The 25360-nt window shown below is 42.9% G+C and overlaps 1 protein-coding gene and 1 non-coding gene across 6 annotated transcripts in view; one reads left to right on the top strand and one right to left on the bottom strand.

The window, feature by feature from the left end:
- The window catches only part of TBC1D31 (TBC1 domain family member 31), a 66112-nt gene extending 45870 nt beyond the window's left edge, over window positions 1-20242 (top strand). Inside the window, exons 16-23 of one of the 5 annotated variants that reach the window (XR_003609681.2) lie at window positions 389-524; window positions 4105-4197; window positions 9440-9580; window positions 11135-11329; window positions 13532-13670; window positions 18102-18197; window positions 18285-18393; window positions 19916-19979. Coding sequence is in view for 4 of the 5 variants with exons in the window: in XM_028105673.2 (XP_027961474.2) it covers window positions 389-524; window positions 4105-4197; window positions 9440-9580; window positions 11135-11329; window positions 13532-13670; window positions 18102-18197; window positions 19916-20049 (934 nt within the window). In the remaining variant the exon portion in view is untranslated. Of the gene's footprint in view, window positions 1-388; window positions 525-4104; window positions 4198-9439; window positions 9581-11134; window positions 11330-13531; window positions 13671-14992; window positions 17117-18101; window positions 18198-18284; window positions 19873-19915 lie in introns of those variants that run through there. The other 4 variants (XM_028105675.2, XM_028105673.2, XM_028105676.2 and 1 more) reach the window with 4 other exon arrangements.
- Window positions 20243-24386: 4144 nt separating this feature from the next.
- Window positions 24387-24459, bottom strand: TRNAM-CAU (transfer RNA methionine (anticodon CAU)). Its single transcript has one exon. It is a non-coding gene; the product is annotated as a tRNA-Met (tRNA).
- Between the last annotated feature and the right edge of the window lie 901 nt (window positions 24460-25360).

The following is a 25360-nucleotide window of genomic DNA, read 5'->3' as shown; positions in this document are numbered from 1 at the left end:
TAAACAGTTACTGAACTGAAGATTAACCTTGTACTAAAATTCTGGCAGAGAAAGCATACATAATCTTTGGTGACCCCGGAGCACTTCGTGGCATTCTTCCTTCAGATAAAGGATATTGATTGTACCGAGATGATCTGAGTAGACCTGTTAGGAACTTTTAAATACGAAAAGCATAGCCAGTTGCGTTTGGACACTGGTCCTTTCCACAAAGGCAGCCACGGGCACCATTCCTCCGTGTGCGTGATGCCACAGTAGCACCAGGGGATGGGGACAGATGTGCCGAAGTCGGTGGCGGGCCTTTCACTGTTGTGAAACATACGATTTTTCCACTTCAGTCTATGTCGGGAAATGTGTCTATGTGTTCCTCTTGATGTATTTTGTATTTAAGACTAGCTTCTGTGAAAAGAGAGCTGAAAGTCAAGGAAATGCACTTACAAGATGCTACACGAAGGCGGTTTCTGAAGCTGCAGCAAGATCAGCGTGAAATGGAACTAAGAAGACTGGATGATGAAATCGAGAGAAAGGTTCATGATCCGTATCTTAGTGCTCACACAGGATCTCTGTTTGCTCCATTTATTCTCCTACCTTCAAGTTAAATGTCCTCGCTAGGATCCACAGGGAATACTAAATAGCCTCTTTACTTTCACTTTTCCCTCAGCGTTTCCTCTCCTCTTTCGAATTTCACTAATAGCAAAAAAGTTTAGAAATGCCAAGAAAATTAGTCAATTTGACCAGTGTCCTTGGTGATTCTTTCTCTAAAAATAGAAATATCAATGAACCATTAACTGTGAAGTAGGGGAAATGCTCTTTTTAAATATAAAAATTTGCGCCTGGCCAGTATAAGAAAATTTCCATTATAAAATACAGGGAGTCAAAAATGGACCTTCCCTACTCTTCTCTCATTTTGTCCCCAAAATAAACTGAAAAAATGATAGAGCTCTTTCCTTTTTTTATGGCTGCATAGTATTCCATTGTGTGATTATGTTATAGTTTATTTAATTAATCCTTTGCTGTTTGTTGGACATTGAGGTTGTTTGCAGTGCTTTGCTATACAAGATGGTGCTAGGTTATACATTCTCAGTACAAATCTTTGAGTACTTGCACACGTAGTTTTGTTGAGTAAATTCCAAGACCTACCAAATTATTCTCCAAAAATGAACCTACCCAAGTTATTTTAAGTGTATATAGAAGAGTGCTTATACCCTAGTCAGTTCGGAGTACGTCAGTCTTAATATTTGCCAATCTCATAGGTGGAAATTGTATATTTTGTCTTTTTTTTTCTTGCTAGTGAGGTTAAATATCTCTCCAGTTATCTTCCATTTGTAGAAGAACTATAAATTGTATATCCATATTTGTCCATTTTCTGTCAAGTTTTTTCTTTTCAATTTACATGGGCTGTTTGTGCCATTTGGGGCAGCAGTATCCAGTAGAAATATGATGTGAGCCACATAGGCAATTTTGTTTTCTAGCAGCCACATGTAAAAAAAATAAGAAAAAAAAGTAAGAAACAGAGGAAATCATTTTAATAGCATTTTGTTTGACTCAATATATTTCCCAATTTTTTAAATATGTAATTAGTATAAAGACATTATGAGATGTTTTACTTTTTGCTTATATTAAATCTTGCAATCTAGCAGTCAGTTTATACTTACAGTACACCTAAATTTGGACTAATCACATTTTTTTTTAAGGTTTATTTATTTTAGAGAGAGAGCAAGCGTGAGTGGGGGTAGGGGCAGAGGGAGAGACTCTCAAGCAGACTCCCCACTGAGCGTGGAGCCCCACACGGGGCTCAGTCCCATGACCCGTGAGATCATGACCTGAGCCAAAATCACGAGTTGGTCACCTAACCAACTGAGCCACCCAGGCGCCCCTGGCTTTGACTTTTTAAATGGTTAAAATAATTCTAACAATAATAATTTCATGACATGAATATTATGTGACATTTTAAAAACATGAAATTCATATTTCAGTATCCATAAATACAGCTTTGTTGGAACACAGTCACACCCATTTGTCGATGAACGAAGTCATTTGCCAACTGATGGTTTATTCAATGTTAAATTCCCTTATATATCTTATTTCCTCCATTGCTCTGTCTGCTCCTAAGCCAGCACCACCCTGAACAACAGCTTCATGATCTTTGTCTGACTTGTGGGCCTCATTCCCACTTAGTCTGCCTTTTCAGGGTTCTCTGCAGTCTAGTCTCATACACTTTGAGAATCGTTATCACTCTTCGTTTCTGAATCCCTACCTCACCCCATCCTGGTGGCATGTTTATTAGGATTGCATTGAATTTATAGACTAATTTAGGGAGTTTTAAACCTAGTTTTGGTAAAATACTAAGTATTTTTTTCAATCTTTGAAAGTATTTTGAATTCCTCTGTATTAGAAATCTGTCATCTCTTTTATGGCATGAGATAATACTTTTTGTTTTGCTTAAAGCCAGTTAATTTTAAATCGGTTTTTGAAAGCTATGATTCCTTTTCATGATCTCACTGAGTAAATGAGGTTGATAATTTATTATTCTAGAAGAGTATATGTTCTTCTCCAAAAGTAATACGGGCTTAGAACTCTGACCTCTTTATTCCAAACTCTTTGAGATAGTGAAGGCAATTTTTTGCCAAAGAATCCTGTAAAGTCCTTTCGGTTTGCATGATCTGGCCTCTGCTTGCCCTTCCAGCCCCCTGTCCTTCATCTCCCTATTCTGATAGTGGGCTCTGACCTGCTAAACGCCAGAGCTTTTCTCCTCACAGTGCAGGCACCAGCAGGAAGACTGAGTCCGTGGTGACACGCACGAGTGATTGCACATCCATTAGCATCAGCAAAGTTGATCTGGGTTTGCCCGGGCACTAAGCTATTTGTCTGTCTAAAAATTCATAAGTGAAAGAGCTTCTCTAATTGAAATTCCTGAAAAGCATTATTAATTATGCCAAACCTCTCCTCTGCCTGTTGGCATTTTTACTGCTCTTGTTTCGTGAACTCGAACATCCCCACTTTGAGCTAGCTGCCTTCCCAGTAACCTCCTTAAGTGAAACCAGTTGCCAGTTAGTGGTTTATTTACTTCTCAGATGTTTGTCCTTCTTGTACACCCCACTGTATTTTCATTTTCACTATTTGTTTCTCCAGTGATAGGTATTTGATCATGTATCTTTTATCTTTACAATGTCTAATACTTAACGGATGCAAATAATAATACAGTCTTTAAAGGTTTACTGAATAAATGAATGGGGTTAGATGGGGTTATAGTTTGTTTTGTTTCTGAAACACATATCACTCTTAAAAAAATGGGAGACTTTAGGCAGCCAAGTATTTATTTAAGATTGCTCCTAAGATTCTCTGTCTACCTAAAGAGGGCCTTATTCAAACCCTCTAGTGTATAGGAGTGAAAAGTTTCCAAGTAATCAAAATTTGATGAACGGTGAACTTTAAATTAGCCAAGTCCAAGCAGAGCACATTTAAACTTGGAGTTACTAGTTGCCAAACTGAATTTATAAAAGTATGGTCATATAAGGGTGCCTGGGTGACTCGGTTGGTTGAGTGACAGACTCTTGATTTTGGCTGGGTCATGATCCCAGGATCGTGAGATCCAGCCCCATGTCAGGCTCTGTGCTCAGTGGGGCATCTGCTTGAGATACTCTCCCTCCGTCCTTGACCCTCGTTCTCTCTCTAAAAAAATAAATCTTTAAAAAAAAAATTTAAGTATAGTCATTTAATCAAAAAGAACATTAAATATAGTTACATTTAATAAGATTAAACATTCTATATTTTTAACCACTGCAAATTTAAGTTGCTCAAGTTTTTCTAACTCATAATATTGGCTTATATAGTGTGGTAAGAACTGCCGTCTGTTCTCGCAGCCTGAGTAGATGAGCATATGGTAATTGTACTTTCCTTTTTAGAAAATTAAGCTTTAACTCAGCATTATTCCTAGGTTCTACAGTGAATGTTAATATACTATCAGTTACTCTGGTATCAAAACCCAATACTTCTTATTTAAAATACTCTTAGTGGGTTGTTTGGATTACAAGATTACTAAATCTGTTAAACAGAAATTATCTTGTAAATTCTTTTTGGTGTTCACACTTTGTTGTTTGGCCATAGGTACACATGAGAGATCGAGAAATTGCTACTACAGCGAAAGACCTAGAAATGAGACATCTGGAACTCGAATCACAAAAAAGACATTATGAGAAGGTATAAATCATCTGTTTCCATGATGAGAGAAGCAGGGTTTATGCAAACTCTTTTTAGGTTGTATTTATTCATGATTTTGTAATGTTCATTTTATTTTTTTTTTAAGCAGAATATAGTGTCATCCAGGATTGTAAGGTAGCCAAAATGTCTGAATATACAGTTTGTTGTAATTCTTTAATTCATGTTTCTCTTAGCGACTTAGTCTAGTGTCTGAGGTACCAGATGTAAGTCCCAGATTTTGCCTCATGATTTTCTACCAACTTACGAAGTTTTCTGTATCTGTGTGATAGTGACTACAAAATTAACCCAGTACTTCATAAGGATCTTTGTAAGTAAGGTAAATCAGACAAGAGCTGTAAAGTACTTTAAATTTGAATCTTCTGGAAATAAATTATCAAGTATCTACTTAGAATATATAATTTAGTTTCCACGACATTGGAAAAAGGAATTTTGTTAATATAAATATTTATTATTTGGGAAAAGCATTTTGTTACTTAATGTTGAAGCCGTAAGTTTTCACTTCCTTCAGCCCTCTTTTAAAGTGAGACTTTGAAATTAGTGATAACTGCAAATATGTAACAGGTAACATATGATTGTTATTCACATCAAATGAGATTTAAAACTTATGGCATCCATTCGTATCTACAACACTTTTTAAGTTCCACACTGAACTACTTGTAGAACTGAGCCAGGGTTTTACACCCTGACTAAGTCTCCTATAATTTTGAATTAGATTCAATTCATTTGGGACCAAACCTAAATTTACTTTTTACTGTCTTTTCTTTGGGGGAGGTGGGTGGTGGCACCAGCAGGGCATGATTTCAGAATTAACATAAAATTTGCAAGACAAATACTAAGAATTTCCAAATATGTTTTTCTCAGATTCTCAAATATTAACACGTTGCTAAATTGGCATTATCCTTCTCTTTCTGTGTATGTACATGTACACACGTAGATAAATTTTTTTTCTGAACTTTTTAAGAGAAAATTGCAAACCTGATGCTCCTTTCCCCCTAAATGCTTCAGTGTATATTTCCTAAAACCAAGGAATCCTTATCACATGAGCACAGAACAATGATCAAAATCAGGAAATGAACATTTTATTGTTATCCACTGTATAAGCCTTATTCAGATTTTATCAGTTGTGGTAAAAATGTCCTTCAGAGCAAAAGAAAATCTCAGATAATCCATTTTCTCAGTTGTCACGTCTCTTTAGTCTCCTTTATGTTGGCACCACTCCTGAGTCTGTCTTTATATTTTATAACATTGATATTTTTGAAGCATTTGGCCAGATATTTTGTAGAGTGTCCCTCAGTTGGCATTTGTCTGTTGTTTCCTCATGATACAATTCAACTTACACGCTTTGGGCAGGAATGCCCCAGAAGTAATGCTGAGTCTCTTTCTATGGATCATTATCATTTTTGCCCTCTTTTGAGGAAAGTATTTATTAAGCAAACTACTAGAGTTAGAGAAGACCAAGCCTACTCAACAAAACTAACTTACAAAATCATGAACTTTATCTGGTCCGTTAGATTCAGATGTGCAGCTCCTGCCATTTTCATCAGTTTTAGTGATTAACACTTTTTTCTGCCAAAGTGTTTAGATTAGTTTGATTAACTGCATCTATTTGTAAACAAATCATATCCCAGAAAACAGACAATATTGTGATGACCCGTATTGGAAATATATGCTCAATATCCCATATATATCTAATTTGAATAAAAAAATTTTTTTTAAGATTTTATTTATTTATTTGACAGAGAGCGAGAGAGGGAACACAAGCAGGGGGAGTGGGAGAGGGAGAAGCAGGCTTCCCGTGGAGCAGGGAGCCCGACACAGGGCTCAAACCCAGAACCCTGGGATCATGACCTGAGCCGAAGGCAGATGCTTAATGACTGAACCACCCACACACCCCTGAATAAAATTTTTTTTAACAAAAGAATAAAAACTAAGCATAAACCAACAAGCACATACTGACCTCTGACCAGATTCCATCCCCTCGTCTCTTAGAACCCTGTTTCACCAAGTCCAATTTCGGCCTCTTGTCTCAGTCTCTCTCTCAGGCACATGTACATTCTCCTTGGCCTAGGACCACCCTTGCCAAGACTGCTGTGAGAATTAAATGAATTAATATCTATATGTCAGTGACAGGAGTCCCCAAGACTACCCTCAGGTTCAGCGATTTGCTAGAAGGACTCACAGAACTCAGAAAAGCTGTTATACTCATGGTTATGGTTTATTACACCGAAAGGATACAGAGTAAACTTAGCCAAGATAGGGGCGCCTGGCTGGCTTAGTGGAGCATGCGACTCTTGATCTCGGGGTCATGAGTTTGAGCCCCATGATGGGGGTAGAGATTACTTAACAACAACAAAACACCTCAGCAAAGGTAAAAGGCACATAAGGTGAGTCCGGGAGAGACCAGAGACAAGCTTCCCCTTGTCCTCTCCCAGTGGAGTCGTACAGATAGCGCTTAATTTTGCCAGCAACACATAGAGAACATTGCCAACAGGCAAACTCAACTCGAGTCTTAGTATGCAGGGTTCTACTGGGAGTCAGTCACATAGGCATGGAGTGTGCATGTGCCTGACCCTAGTTACTGGCTCTGCAGAGGTCAGGCTGATACAGTGTGTCCTACAGCTCCTACCATAAGCCACATGATTAGCACAAACTATCTGGCAGAGCCCAGCGGCCCAGGCATACAGAGACACTCTTACCAGGCAGGGGATTCCAGGGGTTTAGAGCTGGTCAAGGGCTGATGTTTCCTTTGGAATGTGCAGGATTTGAATAACTCCAGCTACTAAGTTACCCTTCACCCTTACAGTGTCTGGTACTGGCAGGAGCTGGGCAGATACTAGTTTCCCATCATTGTCCCTTGGCCTAAAACGCTCTACCGTTTTACAAAATGGATGGACAGCTTCCCCCATCTGCTTTAAACCACCACCTTGTCTTCCTTCCTCTTCGCTGTTTGTAGATTTCCATTGTTTTCCTCCTAATCCCTAATCTCTGCACATACATCATTTTACCTCTTTATGGAGTAGCTAAGATTCTGTATTCTGCTTTTCTTTTTTACTTAATAAAATCCCTTTTCTAAATGACTACATATCTTGGTTGTCATTTGTAGTAGATATTGATGAACCATAACTTATTTAAACTTTTTTTCTATCGTTGGATGTTTAAGTGCTTTACAATTTGTGACAATAAAATTCTTCATACATATATCTTCTCTACATAACACTGGAAAACATTTTTTATTTTTCATTATGAAGGTAATTATGTTGCCAGTAGATAATTAGAAAAGTAGAAAAAAATCCCTAAATTGGGAAATAACTGCTAATATCATTAATAAGGATAAGTGAGATTATTTGGTACATACAGTTGGTATTTTGCTTTTTTAACTTAAATTTTCATGAATACTGTTTGCTATCCTTCCCTTCAACCACTGTACTCATTAGCACTCACTTCCCCAGTCCCCTGACCCTGGCAAGCACTTATTTACTGTCTCGATGGATTTGCCTATTCTGACATTTCGTTTAAATGAAATCATACAATGTATAGTCTTCTGTGACTGGCTTCTTTCACAAAGCATAATGTTTTCAAGGTTTATTCATATAGTGGCATGAGTGAGTACTTCCTTTTTGTGGCTGAATAACATTCCCTTGTGTGGATAAGACCACATTTTGTTTATCCATTTATCAGTTGGTGGATATTTGGGGTTGTTTCCACTTTTGGGCTAGGATGAGTAGTACTACTGTGAACATTCATGTACAACTTTTTGTTTGAACATATATTTTCAGTTCTCTTAGATAATGTACCTAGGAGTGTAGAGTTCTAATTTCTCTACATTCTTGTGAACATTGTTTTTATCTGTCCTTTTGATTGTTGCCATACTATTGGGTGTGAAGTGGTATCTTGTGGTTTTGATTTGCGTTTTTCTAATGACTAATGATGCTAGTCCACGTAGTGATGCTTTCATATATTTATAGGCCATTCTTATAACTTCTTTGGAGAATGTGTGGTTAATGTCTATTCAGAGTACGTGGAGCCATTCTTTTGGTTTTTAATATCTCATATAATTTTTTGTTGAAAATGAGATATTTTAAATACTGTAATGTGGCAGTTCTGAAAATCAGATTCTCCCGCCTCCTCAGGGTTTCTTGTCTCTTTACTTAATGACTTGTCTGAATTAATTCTGTAAAGATTAATTTATAGAACTAAATTAAAGTCTTTACTCAGTGTTAGTGACCCGACAGAGATTTCCATAGTTGCCTTGAACCAGTACGCTTCTAGTCTTTGCCAGCGAGCTCTGTGTGCACTGTGTTGGGGCATGCCTTCAACACTTAGCTCCGCAGTTTACAACTGCGTCTCAGATTTCACTTTCTGACCGTGCAGTACCTCAGTTCACCAGACTTGAGAGCCCAGGACCTTCTCTGAAATGAGCGTTCACATAGCCCTTGCCATGTGTACAGCCTTACACATGCATGTGGACTTTTAGGGTCCCAGGAATCTATCAGAGCTTTTCAAAGTCCCCTACAGACATCTGATTCTCTAATTTTTTTTCTGTAAATCTTTTTGATTAACTTGTGGTTTACACTGTGATCCACTGCCTCAGGCAGCCAAGATAGTCAACAGTTTCCTCTGATGTTTTTCAGCAAACGTCCCCAGGGAAAAGGCTGTTCAAAGGCGTGAGTTCTGAGTCAGGACAGATAAAGACAGCCTTGGGAGCGGGTTCTTCCAGAACACCAAATAGATCAAATGGAGTTTGAAGGAGCTCCAGCTCCACTTTATCTCCTCCATTGGCTGCCAGGCTACTGGTTTTCAAGGCTAATGCAGAGTTTAGGGGTGGGGTGGGACTAGGGATAGTGCAAGTTAAAAATGCCCTAAGGGTTACTCTTCTTACCAAGACTCAGCCTTTTTTTTTTTTTTTAATTTGTTTGTATTTGTTAAGGACTCAGCCATTTTTATGAGTAAATGCTCCCCAAATTGCTGCAAGCCTTTGGTTAATTTCCAGAGTTCTGAAAAAGTTGGTTGGCCAGTGTTCTCAATGCTTTTTTGGATGAGAGAATTTTCAGGGGTCTTTTCTTGTATTTTCCGTGATGTCTCTGCTGTTTGCTTTTTACTTTGAAAATCAAATGCCAATTTTTTATTTGTGTGCTAGTATTCTAGAAAAAAAAAGTCATTTTGTGTTCTAGCATTATTATATAGATTTGTGATTTTTTTTTACAATTGATTTTTTTAACAGAATCTTATTGGACATCAGGAAGCTGTTGCAAAAGAAATGAGAGAAGATGCAAATGCCTTTAGACAAAAAGTGGATCTTGAAGAACACATGTTTCATAAACTGATAGAAACAGATCAAACTCAGAACCAAAAAACTCAGAAGGTAAAAATACGGCAAATTTAGCATATATAGAGAGGGGGACAGGTCCGTCATTCTTTCATATATTTATTTTCCCCTGTCCTGCCCCCCCCCGCATCTGTCATCCTTTCAAAAAAAAGAAATTCAAGATTAAACTCTATAAAGTTGCATTAAACTCTGTAAAGTTGCATTAATTCATTTCTTTGCTTCAGTTATCACAGTTCCTAGAATCTCACATTATTTTTACAGGTTACTCACTTCACTGCCAGACATATACGTGTATCTTTTACACTCTTAAGAATGTTAAGACTTAGGAGAAAATAAAAGGGAAATAGTAACATTATAGATACTAACCTACTGTGTTATGTCTCAGAAATTGTCCCTGAGTAGATTAGTTGCAAAACATCAGGTCTTCGCCTGGTATATAAGGCAGCATTTCCAAAGTATATTCTGTAGAATATTAATAACTATTACTCAGTAAAGTGGAGAGTGGCAAGTAAGTGTTGGAAGTGCTGTTTAAAGTTGGTTTTTTTCCTGCCACATTTGAGGATATGATATACTGTGAATCTTTAAGAAAATTTCCCAAACTTATTTTGTAGAATTTCTGTGGAGTACCCTTTCAGAAATTCTGGCTTAAGTGAATTGAAATAGAATCTGAGAACTTCAGGAAAGAACTTTCTCTATTATCCAGTTAGCAAAATGCTAAATGGGTCTTGTGGCAAGGCCTGGCCCTGGTCCAAAAGCCAGGAATAGTGTGAGATTTCCCTACCTTCTGTTCAACAACAATCCCTTACGTGGTCCCACCAGAATAGCCTACCATTTATTTTTCCTTGTAGGCTTTAGTCCAGTCTGTAAGAATGAGCTCTTCTGACTCCTTTTCAAAAAGGTTGAAAGATGGAAATTGTTTACTGCTTAGCCTAGAAATCCTCAACCTTGACTATGTATGCATTAGAGTCACCTTGGTAAAAGTTCCAATATCCTTGGGGCGCCTGGGTGGCTCAGTCGGTTAAGCATCTGCCTTTGGCTCAGGTCATGATCCCAGGGTCCTGGGATTGAGCCCTGCATTGGGCTCCCTGCTCAGCAGGAAGCCTGCTTCTCCCTTTCCCGCTCCCCCTGCTTGACTCTCTTTTTGACTCTCACTCTCTGTCAAAAAATAAATAAAATCTTAAAAAAAAAAAAAGTTCCAATATCCTGCAACCCTAGAGATTGATATAATTGGTTTGTGCTGGGTCCTGGACACCAGCTTGTTTGAAACACTGTGAGATGATTCTAATATGCAACCAAGGTTACAAACAGCTACCCTAGGGGCGCCTGGGTGGCTCAGTCGGTCAAGCGTTGGACTCCTGGTTTCGGCTTAAGTGGGGACTCTGGGTCATGAGATCAAGCCCTGCCTCGGGCTCTGTGCTCAGCACTGAGTCTGCTTACGGTTCTCCCTCTGCCCCTCCCTGCCATGCACTCTCTCTCAAATAAATAAATCTTTGAAAAACAGCTACCCTAGACACTTGGATGCATTGAGCAGATATACTGTATTTTATATATAGTCTGACCTTGTTTCTGAAATCTGTAAATATTTCTTAGTTAATTGAAGAAAATTTGGCAAAAGCTGGACAAGCATGTCTAAATGCCGACTGGCGAATTCAAGCTTTATATAAACAAAGATGTGACGATCTGCGGCGAAACGAGTGTTACCAGGAAGTGGCCAGACTTCTTCGGGAAAACAGAAGGAAAGAAACAGAAGTATTAGACGCAATGATGGGGGAGGAAGCTAAAAAGGTAAGAATGGTGTCACAAATTTTTTGTTATTCATCATTTAAATTTTGAAATATTACATAATTGATGACAAAATCATGAAACCAGATAAATTTTGTTGGAAAAGATCTTAAAGATCATCTAACTGTAATAGGTATGTGCAGAGAAGTAATCTAATACGATACCTAAAAATGACTAGGCATCTTTCTCATTTACATTAGCACCTCTCAACTCAGCTTCCTGGAGTAGATTTGTTCTGGCTGATGGGATAATATTACTAATATTACCTAATTCTTGATTCTTACAATGTAGATGACTTTTAAACAGTTAGGGATTATATGTAGCTGCTACTAACAAAACCCGAAATAATAGTGACTGTAAGCAAGATGGACATGTTTTTCTTTTTCACATGAAAGAAGTGTGGAGGTAGGAAGTCCAGGGTTGTTTCCTGGCTCCGAGGTCATTAGGGTAAGTGGCCCCTTCAGTCTTTCTGCACTGCTTCCTGGTGCACGGCTTTCCTTCTCAAGGATAGCTCACCGTCCAAGATGACTACTGGACCTCCAGCCATCACGTATGCATTCCGGCCAGCAGGACGAAGGTAGGGCAGACATATAAAAGGTCCAATTCCCAGCTGAGACAACCCTAACTCCTTTCCAGAAGTCCCATGTCACATTTCTAGCCACATTTGCCTGCACAGGGTGTTGGGAAATATGGTATTTTTAGCAGGGAGCATTATCATCCCAAATAAAATTTGAATTCTTTTCCTAAAGAAGAATCAGAGAAAGGATTTTGAGGCGGCAGCTAAGAGTTTATGTCATGTCACGCAGATGTATCCTTCGGTTGATCCTGTGAGCAGCTCTCGTACCCACGCTCTGCAGATCTTAACCACAGACGGACTTCCCTGAGGACACTGAAGAGCTAGGGAGAGATCAGGAACCAGAGAAGTGGCTGTAGTTCATTCCTCTTTATTCTGCTCTGTTGTGACGTCTATTCCAAAAGCTTTTTATAATCTCTTTCCTTCAAGTCACTATTCCTATTCATCTTCCTGCTACGCCATCTAAAGGGTACACGGCCCTATCTGATAACACTTTGAGTCAAGGACAGAGGGGGGGGTACCTGCTGAGGCTGCATCCCCCAGGACAGTCACAGTGGAGGCCCACGTCTTCAAGCATCGGTGCTAGACTGTGCCATGTTCAGTGCTGCTGGCCTTGGGGTAAAGTGGTATATTTGAGAGTGGACACAGAATCACAGTGAGGGCTTTTCCTGTTATACAGAGATGCTCCCTTGTATCTGGTGTCCTGAGTTCTAAAGCTAGCTTGACTACCGTGTGGCCTTAAAATCACTCAGACTCTCGGGCGCCTGGGTGGCTCAGTTGGTTGGGCGACTGCCTTCGGCTCAGGTCATGATCCTGGAGTCCTGGGATCGAGTCCCGCATCGGGCTCCCTGCTCAGCGGAGAGTCTGCTTCTCCCTCTGACCCTCCCCCCATCTCATGTGCTTTCTCTCTCTCTCATTCTCTCTCTCTCAAGTAAATAAATAAAATCTTAAAAAAAAAAAAAAATCCCTGACACTCTCTCCTCCTCAGTAACAGGAAAGGACTGGATTTCTGTGGTCCATCCTGGCCCTGATGATTCTTTGAAGTTGTGTTATTTCATGCATTCGCATTTCTATGACAAAGACTCTGTGTGTGTTTGTATATAGGAGCTGTGGCGTAGAACACTGACGAACTTTAGGAGTTGTGGGATATCTTAACTGCATTATTTTCATTACCCTTGAGCTAATTTTAAGATCATCATTTTCTCACTTTATGAAAAAGAAAGTCAGGGTTAATAGAAATTCCTCGACTTCCCTGAGATTGGTCGGCGTGTGTACCGGAGCTGGGCAAATTTTATTAAGGGATAGCATTCAGATTAAATAAGACCATTGTCATGAATTTAAAAAACTAGCTTAATCCCACAAGATTCGACAGGTATTGAAATGACTTGTTTCAAAGACAGTGGGCACACCCAGTGTGCTGTGTGGCCCCCTGACGTACCGAGTGGTACGTGAGAAGTGCCTCTGCCCTCAAGGTCAAAGGCACTCAGGTTACCCTAAAACAGATCCTGCATGCCATGGGAACCCCAAAGGAAGTGGAGTAGGGGAAACAAAAGGGACTCACTCCACTGTCGGAACCGACATTACCGCAACTTGGAGGTGATTTTTCTTTTCTTTCATTTATTTGCGTATAGTGGGAGGAAGCTAAAGAAAAAGACTTTCATTTGAAATCAGAAAAGAAAGCTTCGGCTCTCGCAGATGCATCTAGAAAGTGGTTTCTAGAGAAAGAGAGAAATGGTGCTTTGGAACATGCTGAACGTCCGTATAGTAAAGGTGAGTGGCCGTGAGTGCCTTTCTCTTCATGAAATTACAGACCCGTGTACTTCCTGCGCTCTGCGCTCACGAATAAATCCCTGAGGTACACTTTCTTCAAATTCGTGCTCAGCTGAAAGGTGATCACTCACTAGTCATCCTTTTTTTGGTTGCTGGGACTTTTTTGGGGGGGAGTGGGGTTTCGTTTTGTTTCGTTTAAAAAAAAAAAAACAACAACTCTGATCAAGAAAGCTCTCAACTATCCTGTACAGTTCTGTTTTATTCCATGGTTCCATGCTCCCTGTTATCTTCTTAATCCATCAGAATATGATTTGTTCCCAAAGTGCTTCTAGTTTATTTTGGTAAAAATGTGTGCTTTGCCAATAGCTGGTCCTCAAAACAATAGTATAGTAAAGTAGCACAAGGAAACTTACTATAACCCTTGGGTTTTGGTGCCAGAAGAATGGCACCTGAAAACCTAAATTACCTAGAATTCTAAAATCAAGTGCAGTTACAGTGAACTTTTATTTTACTACATTTTGTATTCTAGTCTTTTTTAATATATATGAATTACCTTTTTTTAGTAACAGTCTTACTGATAAATAATTCACATACCATATGATCTACCTATTTAAAGTATACAGTTGTGTGGCATTGCCATATGTAAAATATATATATATATATTCACAGAGTTGTGCAGTCATCACTGCAATCAATTCTAGAAGGTTCTAGTGCCCCATAATAAACCTTGTATCCATTTGCAGTCACTCCCCATTTCCCCTCACTCCCTCCCAGCCCCTGGCCACCACAGATCAACTTCCTGTGTCTATAGATTTGTCTAGTCAGGAAACTTCATATGAATGGAATCACACACTCTGATCTTTTGGGTCTGACTTCTTTCACTTTGCATGATGTTTTGAGGTTCATCCACACTGTAGTATGCATCGGCATGTCATCCTTTCTGTTGCCAGTATGCCATTGCGGAGGTATTCCACATTGTATTTATCCATTCATCATCAGTTGATGAGCAATGAGGTTGTGTCCACTTCTTGGCTTCTATGAATAATGTCGCTGTGGGCGTAACTTCTGTAATTCACACATTTGAAAAGTAGAAACGTAGGTTAGAAGCATCAGCATTTAATTATGCCTACTTTTGAAACTCTTCATTAGCTCTCCTGCTTTAGACTCAGGTCCCGGATTGCCCCCCTCCCCCCGGCCCCTGGGGCAGGAGGGAGGGGAATGTCACTCTGCACAAAGCAAATATTTACAGCTGGCTTACAAGAGAGAGTAAGCAGTGGAGCTGCTACCTGTCCCTAACCCTCTCACACTTACCCCTCCTCTAGAAAGAAACGATGCTTGAGGCTGTTCGAGAACCTATGGATTTAGAAATAGAAAAAAGGAAGAAACTGCAGAAGCTTCCCCTTCGGTCATCAGTCATCTTCCCGCATGCTGGCCCCTCTGCCTCTGTGGGGTCGTCCCACCGAGCTACCTTAATTTTTTTAACTTTCCTAAATTTCACCAATGTGAGATCATTTGGTTAATATAATCATCCATTTTTCAAAAGGCAAACGTGTAAGGATTTGTCACTTTCTTAATCAGGGTGTATAAATGAAATCAGAGTCACTTGCTCTTAACACTGGGAGATAATCAGCTCTAATTAGGAAAATGGCATTTTGATTGGAGACGCTTGGCATTTGTTTGTCACTCAGGGCCCAGAATGGAGGCACCAGGAAGTAGGAAACAGAGAAGAGTTTGCCAAAGATGGGTCATTTATTTAAACTTTTTTAAATGGGTGGTGGGCATCTGGGTGGCTCTGTCGGTTAAGCATCTGACTCTTGATTTCAGCTCAGGTCATGATCTCAGGGTCCTGGGATCCAGCTCTGCGCTGGGCTCTGTGCTCAGCATGGAGAGTCTGCTTGAGATTCTCCCTCTCCCTCTGCCCTCCCCACACTCATGCTCTCTCTCTCTCAAAATAATAAATCTTTAAAAAAATAAATAAAATTTTTGCTTAGTGTCAAATCTTTATTAGCAGTGAGGAGGAAATTCTTATTATTTTCGAGAAAACAGGACCTTCTGGACAATGTGAATGGCCCTTGCTGCCCCTGAAATCCGTGGTCCATAAACTTAAATTGTAGCTGAACAGCCATGTCCTATAAAATGATACCAGTGCAGAGTTTTAAATGGGCAAAGGACTTGAATATACAGTTCTCCAAAGAAGATACAGATGGCCACAGTACACACAAGAAAAGACTTTTAACTTCATCAGTCACTAGGGCAATACAAACCAAAACCACATGTGAAAAGTAAAAATACAAAAACAGAATGAGATACGATTTCACACCCACTAGCGTGACTATAATCAAACATAGCAAGTGTTGACAAGGGTCAGAGAGAAATGGGGACGGGGCTGGAGGTTGTGTGAGATGGCAGGCGCTTTGGCACATACTCTGGTGGATTCTCAGAAGGTCAAACATAAAGTGGCTCTATGACCCAGCAGTTGCGCTCATAGGTATGTACCCAGGAGATTCGGAAACGAGTCTGTACAAAAACCTGTACAGGAACGTGCATGCTGCACGCCCCTAACACAGAACGCTGGGAAGCTCGCCACAGCGCCGGAAGATCAGGACTGCCATGCCCCTAGGTCTTACCCCAACCCTAGCATGGCTTCTGAGGGGTCTGTCCCCAGAGGCCTGGCTCCAAAGCCCCAGGGATTGTGGACACCTGAGCAATACCAGAGGACTCAGCCTGCCACCCAGAAGGAAACCACGCCATTTGGAACTCCAGAAACCATATCTGCATGCCCATTCCAGCGAACCCCCACTTTCTGCCGGCTCCTTGGGCGCAAACCATGAGCCTGACACTCCCTTGACCCATGCTCTCAAATCAAACTCCTGGGAAGCTCACCACAGTGCCAGCAGATTGGGCCTGCCATTCCTCTTGGCCCTAACCCTAACCATAAGGAGGAGTTTTTGCTTTTATTCTTTATGTGTTCAAATGTGTTACCATTAGCATTTATTATTTTTTTGTAAATTGCAGATTTAAAAAAAACAAAACAAAAACCCTCTTAAGGACCTCACCAACAGTGATTTAATTTGGTAGATCTAGGATAGAAGCTAGGAAGCTGGATTTTCATTTTAAAATTTCATAGGTGAGTCCGCTCAGCCAGTGTTTGAAACATGGCTGCCGGCCGCGAGGACCATTCAGTGCTGGGACCGAGGTGATGTTTACGCCATGGCCCTTCAGGAAGAGGAAGGAAACAGCCCGGGCCAGTATGGCTCTTGGAGGACAGAGGAGAGACAAGGGCCAGAGAGGTCTCAGATAGGGAAGGGTCTGGAGAACCAGGATCCGCTGTGCAAATCACTGCTGCAGTGGTGAATGGTGGGTATCCAACTTATGCCAGAATATCATGGAGCTGGCGGGCTCACTACCCAGTTCCATTTCTGCCAGTATTTTATTTACAAGCTGTGTCTCCTTGTGTAAAATTGAATGTCTTTTTTTTTTTTTTTTTTTGTAAATTCCCTCATTAGAAACAGTTCTTTGGTGCAAATGCAGATTACATCTACTGCCTCTGCCACATGACAGCCCTTCACATATTTGAAGATGACTCTCACATCCCATTTCCCCACACCAGTTCAAATGAGTCATTTGGTAATCAGCCCCAAATAGTCTTAATGACTCATTGAGCTAAAACTGTGAGTTAAAACCATTAGTTACGGCCCTTGAGACCAGGTAAAAGGCAGGCATCTTAATGAGTCAATGTAACTCAGACAGTCTGGGCCTGGTTCTTAGAGGCTTGGACCCTAGTGATGGGAGTAGAAAGGGACAGTCATGACACTTGCTGGCCTGAAAAATTAAAAAAAAAAAAAAAAGAGAGACCTTGGTGTCTTATTGAAAAAGTACAAGAGTTGGGGAACAGTGAAAACACGGCGAAGGGGCCAGTATAACTTTTGAGGTGAGTGATTGACCAAGAAACGGCGGGGAGGCACCAGGTTGGTGCCGGAACCCTGCTCCGCTTGCTGTTCTGGAAGGTTTCAGGGGCTTCAGGGGCAGCCTGCCTCTCGCTGGTTCTCACGTGCTCTCTGTTGCCTCGATTAGGCCCCGCCCGGTGGAAGCTGCCAGGGGTAGACTCTGGGGAGTTCTCAGGGAAGGCTTGCTCATCACATTTCATAATCTTGTCCAAGAAATATTTGGGATCTCTATCCTAACATCTCTATTTTTGAGTGGTTGGTTTGTTGGCTTTTTGTTTTAGCTAAAGGTGTTTTTAAAATACGTCACCAAAACTTCAGCTCTTTACTGCACTTGCCCTGCCCTTAGAGTGGGGACAGAGCTCTTCTCAGAACAGAAGTGGGGGCTTTTCATCCTTGGCAGTTGTCATTTCTTAGGGACTGTTTGGAATTCAGAACGGCTTTCCACTCACTCCCAAACACCTGTATCTGCTCTCTTGTATAACAGCAGTGCCCAGGTACCAAATCGGACAGGTCGCCTCAAGCTGCTTGCCTCGAACCTCACAATTAAATGACATTTCAGAAATGGATTCCTCAACATGCAGTAAGTTGATAAGCAAGAAATCTTTCTTCCATCATTTAAAATGTAGCATTCATTTAAGCAAGACTGTGGCTTGAATTTTATTTGCAGCATGCTGATGCCATTTTCCCAGGGATTGATAATGGAAATTCCTGAAATGGAGATAGCAGGGTTCTCAGCTATTCTAGCTGGAGAACAAACTGGATCAGACCGAAACCAGGTAGAGAACGTTTGCCAGATGAATGTCACTGACGTGATTTCCTTTCTCTGATACTAGTCATAGGCGCCTCCAGAAGTCTGTCACTAACTAAAGTAATGATATTCACAACCAGTTTTTACACCCTCGTGGAGAGAAAATCTGAGCATTAGTTTTCAAAGCTATTACGTATTTGAATTTTCTGACTCTGTTCTTCTGGACTGGGCCCTGTCCAATAGCCACTAAAGACAGGAGTTTTTGCTCGGGGCCCTGTGGCGGACCACCGGGGCCCCTAGCGGCCCACCTGCCCAAGACAAACGGCTTCATGCTGAATGGCTGACGTTTGATCCCTCCGCTTGATTCCCTGCAAGTTTTTGTTTATGTTTGCAAGGGACAGGGTGGAAACGTGATACAGAAATAGAATCACAGCATTAGCCCATAAAGGAGCTGACGGTTTTCCCAATAAAGTATTTGATTTCTTTTTAAAAACGGGGGAGGGAACAAGAAACTCTGTTAGACTTCGATTTCAACTGACATTTTCAACAAAACCATCATATAGAAGAAGCAGAATTTAACAAGATCTTTTGAGTTCTTTTAGAAGAACAGATTCTTACACAGTGTCCCCTGAAGACAAGCTTTATAAAAAATATCCCTAGTAACAGGGCGTGTGATTCCAGTGTTGTAAATTTTTGCTAACTCATGCTTCATGTGCATCCACAGATTCTGTGTCAGAATAGGAATTAAACCAAAAGTCACGTGTAAGTCGAACGAAAGTACACAGGATTTCCAGCTGTTCTTTAGTCCGACATGTCAGGACTTAAATTTTTAGTTAGATAATTCTAAGTTAGAAAATCAAATCAAGACGTTTGGTAAGCTCAGATTATTTAGCAGAAAACAAAACATAAAAGTTGTATTCCTGTGGAGGAAAATATCATGTTCAGAAATTGGAGCTGTTTGACTATGTAACTAAGTTTGAGAGAAGTGTACTTTTAAGGTGCTTTTTTTTTCAGATTGCAGTGTTTACTAGCCCCTCAAACGCAGTGTGAAATGGCTGTTGCGTGTGGATACATTGTAATATTTTAATTGGACGCTCCCTGTGTTGGCCACTATGAAAACCATTTGATTTATTTATTTTTATTTAGTCATTGGGAAAGTAGTCTTGGTGTACTTTTCTAAATATTTTGGCAACTTGGAATGCTTTTTCTCATTATCATTAACTCACTCACCCTCTCTTGGACAAGATTTGTTCCTGATCTAAAAGATTGTCTATAGTCTATAGCCCCCAAATTTAAAAACAAGTGCTACATAAACAAAAGCAAGTAGGTTCTCTGATAGCCTTCACTGAATTCAACAAATAAATATTTGGCTTGTAAATGGAACAATATAGGAACCAATAGGTGAGGCTTTTTGGTTCGAGAAATTTGGTTTCTCGAATATTCATTTCATTATTGGTTTTTGACAACATATTTACCTTTAAAATAAATGCTATATCGCTGCTAACATCGGAAAATTAAACTGTTGTTAATTTTAAATTTTGTTTTTGAAGTTTCTTTAAATCAAAGAAGAATACAGTGGGACACCATGGAGCGGGAACTGGCGGAGAGAGTACGAAACCTTCGCCAAAGACTCACCGTCCAGGCCCGCAACAGACGTCGGCCGCCTCCCCTTTTGGCCACATAGGGGGCTTGAGAGAGTCGGAGAGACACCCGTTTTGCAATCAGTGACACCGATTTTCAGATTATTTATTTTATATCCTGACAGAGGTCAACCTTTTTGTACAGAAAAAAAATGTGTGTATAAAAATTATGTGTACTATTTCGTTCTGATGCTTTGGGCTTATAAATGGCTTCTTGTAACTTTTTATAATAAAATTTTTGAAGTTTTAAAGCTTGTGTTAGGCTCTTTCAGGTTGCAAGGACCAGCATAAACCTCTGACTTGAGTTGATGAGTGTTTATTTTAAAGATAAACGGAGAAACAAAGGATATCATCTCAACATCTGTACAGCCAGAACTGAGAGAGAAGTCAGCAGGACATCTGGAGCACCAACTGCACAGCGGCCCTCTGTCCCCCAGCAGCCCCCCAGCAGCGGGGTCCCCCCTTCCCCAGGGAGCCCACCCTGGTCTCTGTCTCTGCTTCTCCAGACAGCCCCGCCTGCTCTCCCCGCTCTGGCTCTTTGCTCCACAGCAGGGCTACTCACAACTTCCTCATCTTGGGTAATTATTTCCAGAACCTTCCCTGAACCCATTTCTAAAAGGAGGGTAGAAATCGCTCGGGGACCCAATGTGAGGATTAAATTAAAATGTAAAATTCTGGGACTGTGCTTGACACAGAGTAAGCATGCAATACATAGTAGTAATTCTCGTGTCTGCGGTCATGAAGCATAATTTTTTTTTAGGCATAATCTTATAGTAAACCAAATACTGACAGTAAGCAAAATGCTCTCTTGTCCAATAGGCAAAGTCCTCATGCAAGGCATTGGTTTCCCAAGAGCACTTTCCTCAGCCTACTTCTCTGTCCATTTTCAGTCAGTGGCAAACGTGCCTTCATGGGCCAGGCTGGTGCGTGTCTGGCAACAGGAAGTCACGGAACGTAAACGTACAGGGTAGAATGGAAAGTTGGGTGAACTCAAAATCGCTTGCTCACCTAAAAGGATTCAAATTCTAAAATATCCTGATCCAGCCAGAATCAGCTATGTAAAGCCAGATTTTCACCTCTACTTCAGGTCCCCTTTTTACCAGCACTCACACCTACTCAGACTGGTTTTGCAAACACACACACCTCTTTTATAGTGTTACAGTATTTCATTTTTAAAAAGTTTCCATTTATCTAGTGACAGGCACACCCTCAACCAAATGAAGCTCTAACTATCAATTCCTTCAGTTTTCTCAGACTCTAGTTCTCCCAATAATAGTCTTGATCACGTCACTGCCATAGCAAATTTAAGATATTGGGCTAAATCTCTGGTCATATGTGCTTGGTTGGCATTTTCAGACTCTAGCGCACATAATGTATGAACTAACTACATTTCTGATGATCTCTTCCTGCTTCTTGACATATCTTCAACTTAACCCCAATTTCTTTACAATGTAAATTCCCTGGGAATTGAAGAAAGGTTGAGCTTAGCTAAAATTCTTCCCACTCTGGCTATCTTCTAGAAGTTTCTCTCCAGGACTCCCTTGAGCTTGTTAAAGCAGAGCGGTTCCTACAGGCCTTTTCATATTTATTACATTCATAAGGTTTCTTTCTAGTGTGAAGTGTTCCATGTTGGATAAATTTGGGGCTTCAGCTGAATTCTCCACATCGGCTACACTTAAGGGTTTCTGTCCAGTATGAATTCAGTGGTGTTGAATAAATTATTCACTTGGTTAAAGGCCTTTTCAGATTTATTACATTCATATGGTTTTTCTCCGGTAGGAATTCTCTAAAGCTGAGCAGTTGAGCACTTGCTAAAGTCCTTTCCACAGTGATTCCACTTTGGCCAGTACTGCAGCCGCGGTGAAGGAAAGCACCGCCATGGCTTAATTCGCTGGTACCAGTGCACTCGGCACAGCTTCTGGAGTCGTGTCTAGACCCAGCCAGGAGACAAACCACACGGCAATTTTAACAGGAAAAGTTTCAGATACAATGAGTTATGAAACTATGACAGAAGACTAACTTAAAGACGTAAAGAGCATTCTACAGGGTACCAAGGACTGAGGGAGAGTAAAGGACAGACTTGGAAAGGAGGCCCCCTCCCTCCGCAAGGCTCAGGTTCAGACCTGGTCAGAGAAGTTCTCTGGGTTGCCCAGGCCAGAGTCAGTCAGTCAGTCAGTCTCCGGGGCACAGGCGACCCAAGACTGTGGGGTCAAAGGGCATGGGGCGTCAGCGCAGCAGGCCCCTGAGTGTTGTCAGGGTGGCGCGCGCCTGGCCCGGCACTGTCCATGTCACAGGGCCATGGGACACCACCCTGCGCGCCCCGGGCAAACCAAGGCTGGAAGGCAGGTGCCCAGAGTGAGCCGGATGTTGCTGCTGGCATCAGACCTGGGACGTTCCCTGTCTGTGATGGGAGGATTGTGGCAACGTGATCATCAGGCGGAGGCTGTGAAGTCACTACGAGACTGTGCACTCTGGGCACACAGCCGGGGTGGGGTACCACTGGCTGTCCCCACAGCCTCCCACGGCCCGTGGACTGGGAAGCAAGAACCAGAAGGAGCAAAACAGCCCACTGGAAGGAGGAAGAGAAGGCCCATCCCTCCTGCGACGTCCGCCAGCGCCCCCTCCTGCCGGTGTGCCATCCTGCACAGTCATGCCTGAGGAGGCCCGTGGGTCACCGCGCAGCAAGGGAGGAAGAGGCAAATGGGAGCTGAGAGGCAGGAAGCCCGTGGCCGGCACTGCGGAGCCATTAAAAGCGGCTTTAACAGTTTACCCTGCTGATTGACAGAAATGTGGACTCAGTGTTGCTCTCTTTATAATCAGGGTTCAGACGCCAAAGTTTGCCTGGCATGATGTAGCTGAAGGTTACATCTCCCCCTGATTTCGGGGGAGATGATAGGATTCCGAAGTAGCAGAGGCGGAGGGGCAACCATTCAGAGTAGCGGGCAGTGGAGAAGCAGTAGTAGTGGGGATTGGGGGCTACTGGTAACGGGTTGTGTTGTCCCTAAGGACGAATGAGTTGGCAGTCTACTAAAATGTGACTCCATGTATGTAACAGGAGAGCTTCCGGATCTGCTGACTTGAGTCACCACAGTGGAGAGCCATGCCTGTCACCCTTTCCAGACCTAAACTTAGTTCCAAATCCACAGCCTCCTGACGGAGGAGAAGGCCAGCCCCCCACCCCCAGGAAGGATCCTGCGTCAGTGAGTGACACTTATTATGCTATAAATAATCCCCCAAGTCTTTCCAAAGGGACCTGCTGCCATTTACCTTGAAGGACTGGCCCCAGCCCTGTCAGGGACTCCTAGACATTGGCTCTAAATTGACACTAATTCCCGTGTCCACCAAAGTCAGGGCTAACGGTGGCAGGTGACGGGGTTTGGGGCGAAGCTGGAGTCACAGCGGATGCAGTGGGGCCCTGAAGCCAGCTGTGGTTATTCCCTGCGTACCTGAACGTATCCTCGGAAAAAAACCCAGCTGACAAACGGCAGGATCTCCGCACTGGCACCACGACTCCTTGAGCAAGGGACCTTATGGTAAAAAGAACAAAGCGAAAGCCTCTGGAAGACGCTCCCTCCCAGGATAGTGAGCGAGAAGTATCATCGCGTCCCTGGGGGGGGGGGGGGGGGGGGGGACCTGCAGAGATTGGTGCCGCCATGGAAACCTGGCAGGACGAAGGGGCGATTACAGCGAGCACATCCCCACTTGGTTTGCCGTTTGGCCTGAGCTGAGGAGCAGTTACCGGGAACCGTCGGTGACGACCGCACTTGCAAGTGCACCTGTCTCGGCCGCAGTGGCAGCACGGCCCCGGGTCCCGCTCCGCCCCGCAGCCGCCAGCACCCCCTGCTAAGAGCGCTCCCCCACTCCCGGCCGCCCCCTCGGGTCTTGCCGCCTCCCAGCGCCGCAGGCCCACGCTGCCCGGTGGTGATCAGTGCCCTCCGCCGCCCGGCCCGCTCGTGCAGGCCGCTTCCCGAGCCCCGCAGCCGCAGCCTGCCCTGCTGTCGGGCGGCCGGGCGGGGGAGGACTGGGCGGCAGGGGTACTGCCTCCTGGGCACCCCCTCCCCACCTCCGCAGCGCGCAGGGGAAGCTGCGGTTTTGTCAGAGGCGTACGGGGTCGCGGCCAGTCTCCTGCGTGTGTCCCCCTGTCGTCGTGCCTCGGCCTCCCTTCCAGTCCTCGGTACCGGGCCCGGGGCAGGGAAGGAAGACCTCACAGCAATGACAGCGGGCGGGGACCGGTTCTTCCGGGAGGCGAGGCGGAGCCCAGCGACGCACCGGAGACCCCTCTGCGGAAAAGCGCGGACGCCGGGGTCTCCTTGTGCACAGACGAGCAAATAAAACCCGTCGTCCTAGCTGGAGTGGAGATGCAGGGCCAACAAAAGTATTGTGCCCCGTGTGAGGATCGAACTCACGACCTTCAGATTATGAGACTGACGCGCTACCTACTGCGCTAACGAGGCACCTACGAGCTCTTTCCGGCAGTAGGATAATGAGGCTAGCGCGGGCCCCGGCGCGCATGCTCAGATAAGAAACCTTAGTTTTATTTCTGTCTGCTCTGGGCTCCTTTGACCGCAGCGCCTGCCTGCAGGACTGTCGGTCAACAAACACTGTGGCTTGCTTGACCCCACTGCGCTGAGTAGAGAGGACACGGAGGAGTGGGATTCTTCCTGCTTCTGTACTGTCTTATTTTTGAATACTGCGTAAAAAGCGTTTGCATACTCGTGATCTCGCGAAACACTTAACTGGGCACCTACTGTATTCCCGGCCCTGTGCTGGTTGCTGTGTTTACGGGGACATCCCCAGCCTCAAAGAGTTGGAGTGGAGGCGCAGATGCATAATAATTCCAGGCAAACACACATGCACGCCTTTCCGGCCCCACCGCAGACCCCCGATCCAGCCGGTGTCCCGCCCCTCCCGGCGCCCCAGGTTTGCACCGCGGCCCAGAGCTCGCCGGCTGAGGCCACTCTCAGAAGCGACAGCAGCTCGGGAAACGACACCTCGAGGCACAGCCTCAGCATCTTAGAAACCCCCTCCCTTTCTCCCCCACCCCCCAGTCCTTTACATCAGCTCAAGTAAATACTACATTCGTTGTTAAAGGAAACTATGTCACTACTATATATGGAAAACGGGTGGGTTTGTTTTTGAACACAAGTTAAAATAAATACATAACTATTAAACCGGAAAACACTCTTCCACGTACCATTTAAAATCAGCCACATAATGGCACACTTAACATCTGTAGATTTCGCTGTAAAATTTACCTTTAAAAAAACCTGTAAATTAAGACTGAACTCCAGCCAACGACAGGCATGCAGAAGGCTTTGTGGGGGCGGGGGGTGCCGGGGTACTGACGGTTGCAAG

This window comes from Eumetopias jubatus, unplaced genomic scaffold (assembly GCF_037043125.1).
Source record: "Eumetopias jubatus isolate StellerSeaLion01/CBP00866 unplaced genomic scaffold, mEumJub1_p1.0 scaffold_4, whole genome shotgun sequence".
Taxonomy (NCBI): domain Eukaryota; kingdom Metazoa; phylum Chordata; class Mammalia; order Carnivora; family Otariidae; genus Eumetopias; species Eumetopias jubatus.
This window is presented reverse-complemented; position numbering and strand designations above follow the sequence as displayed.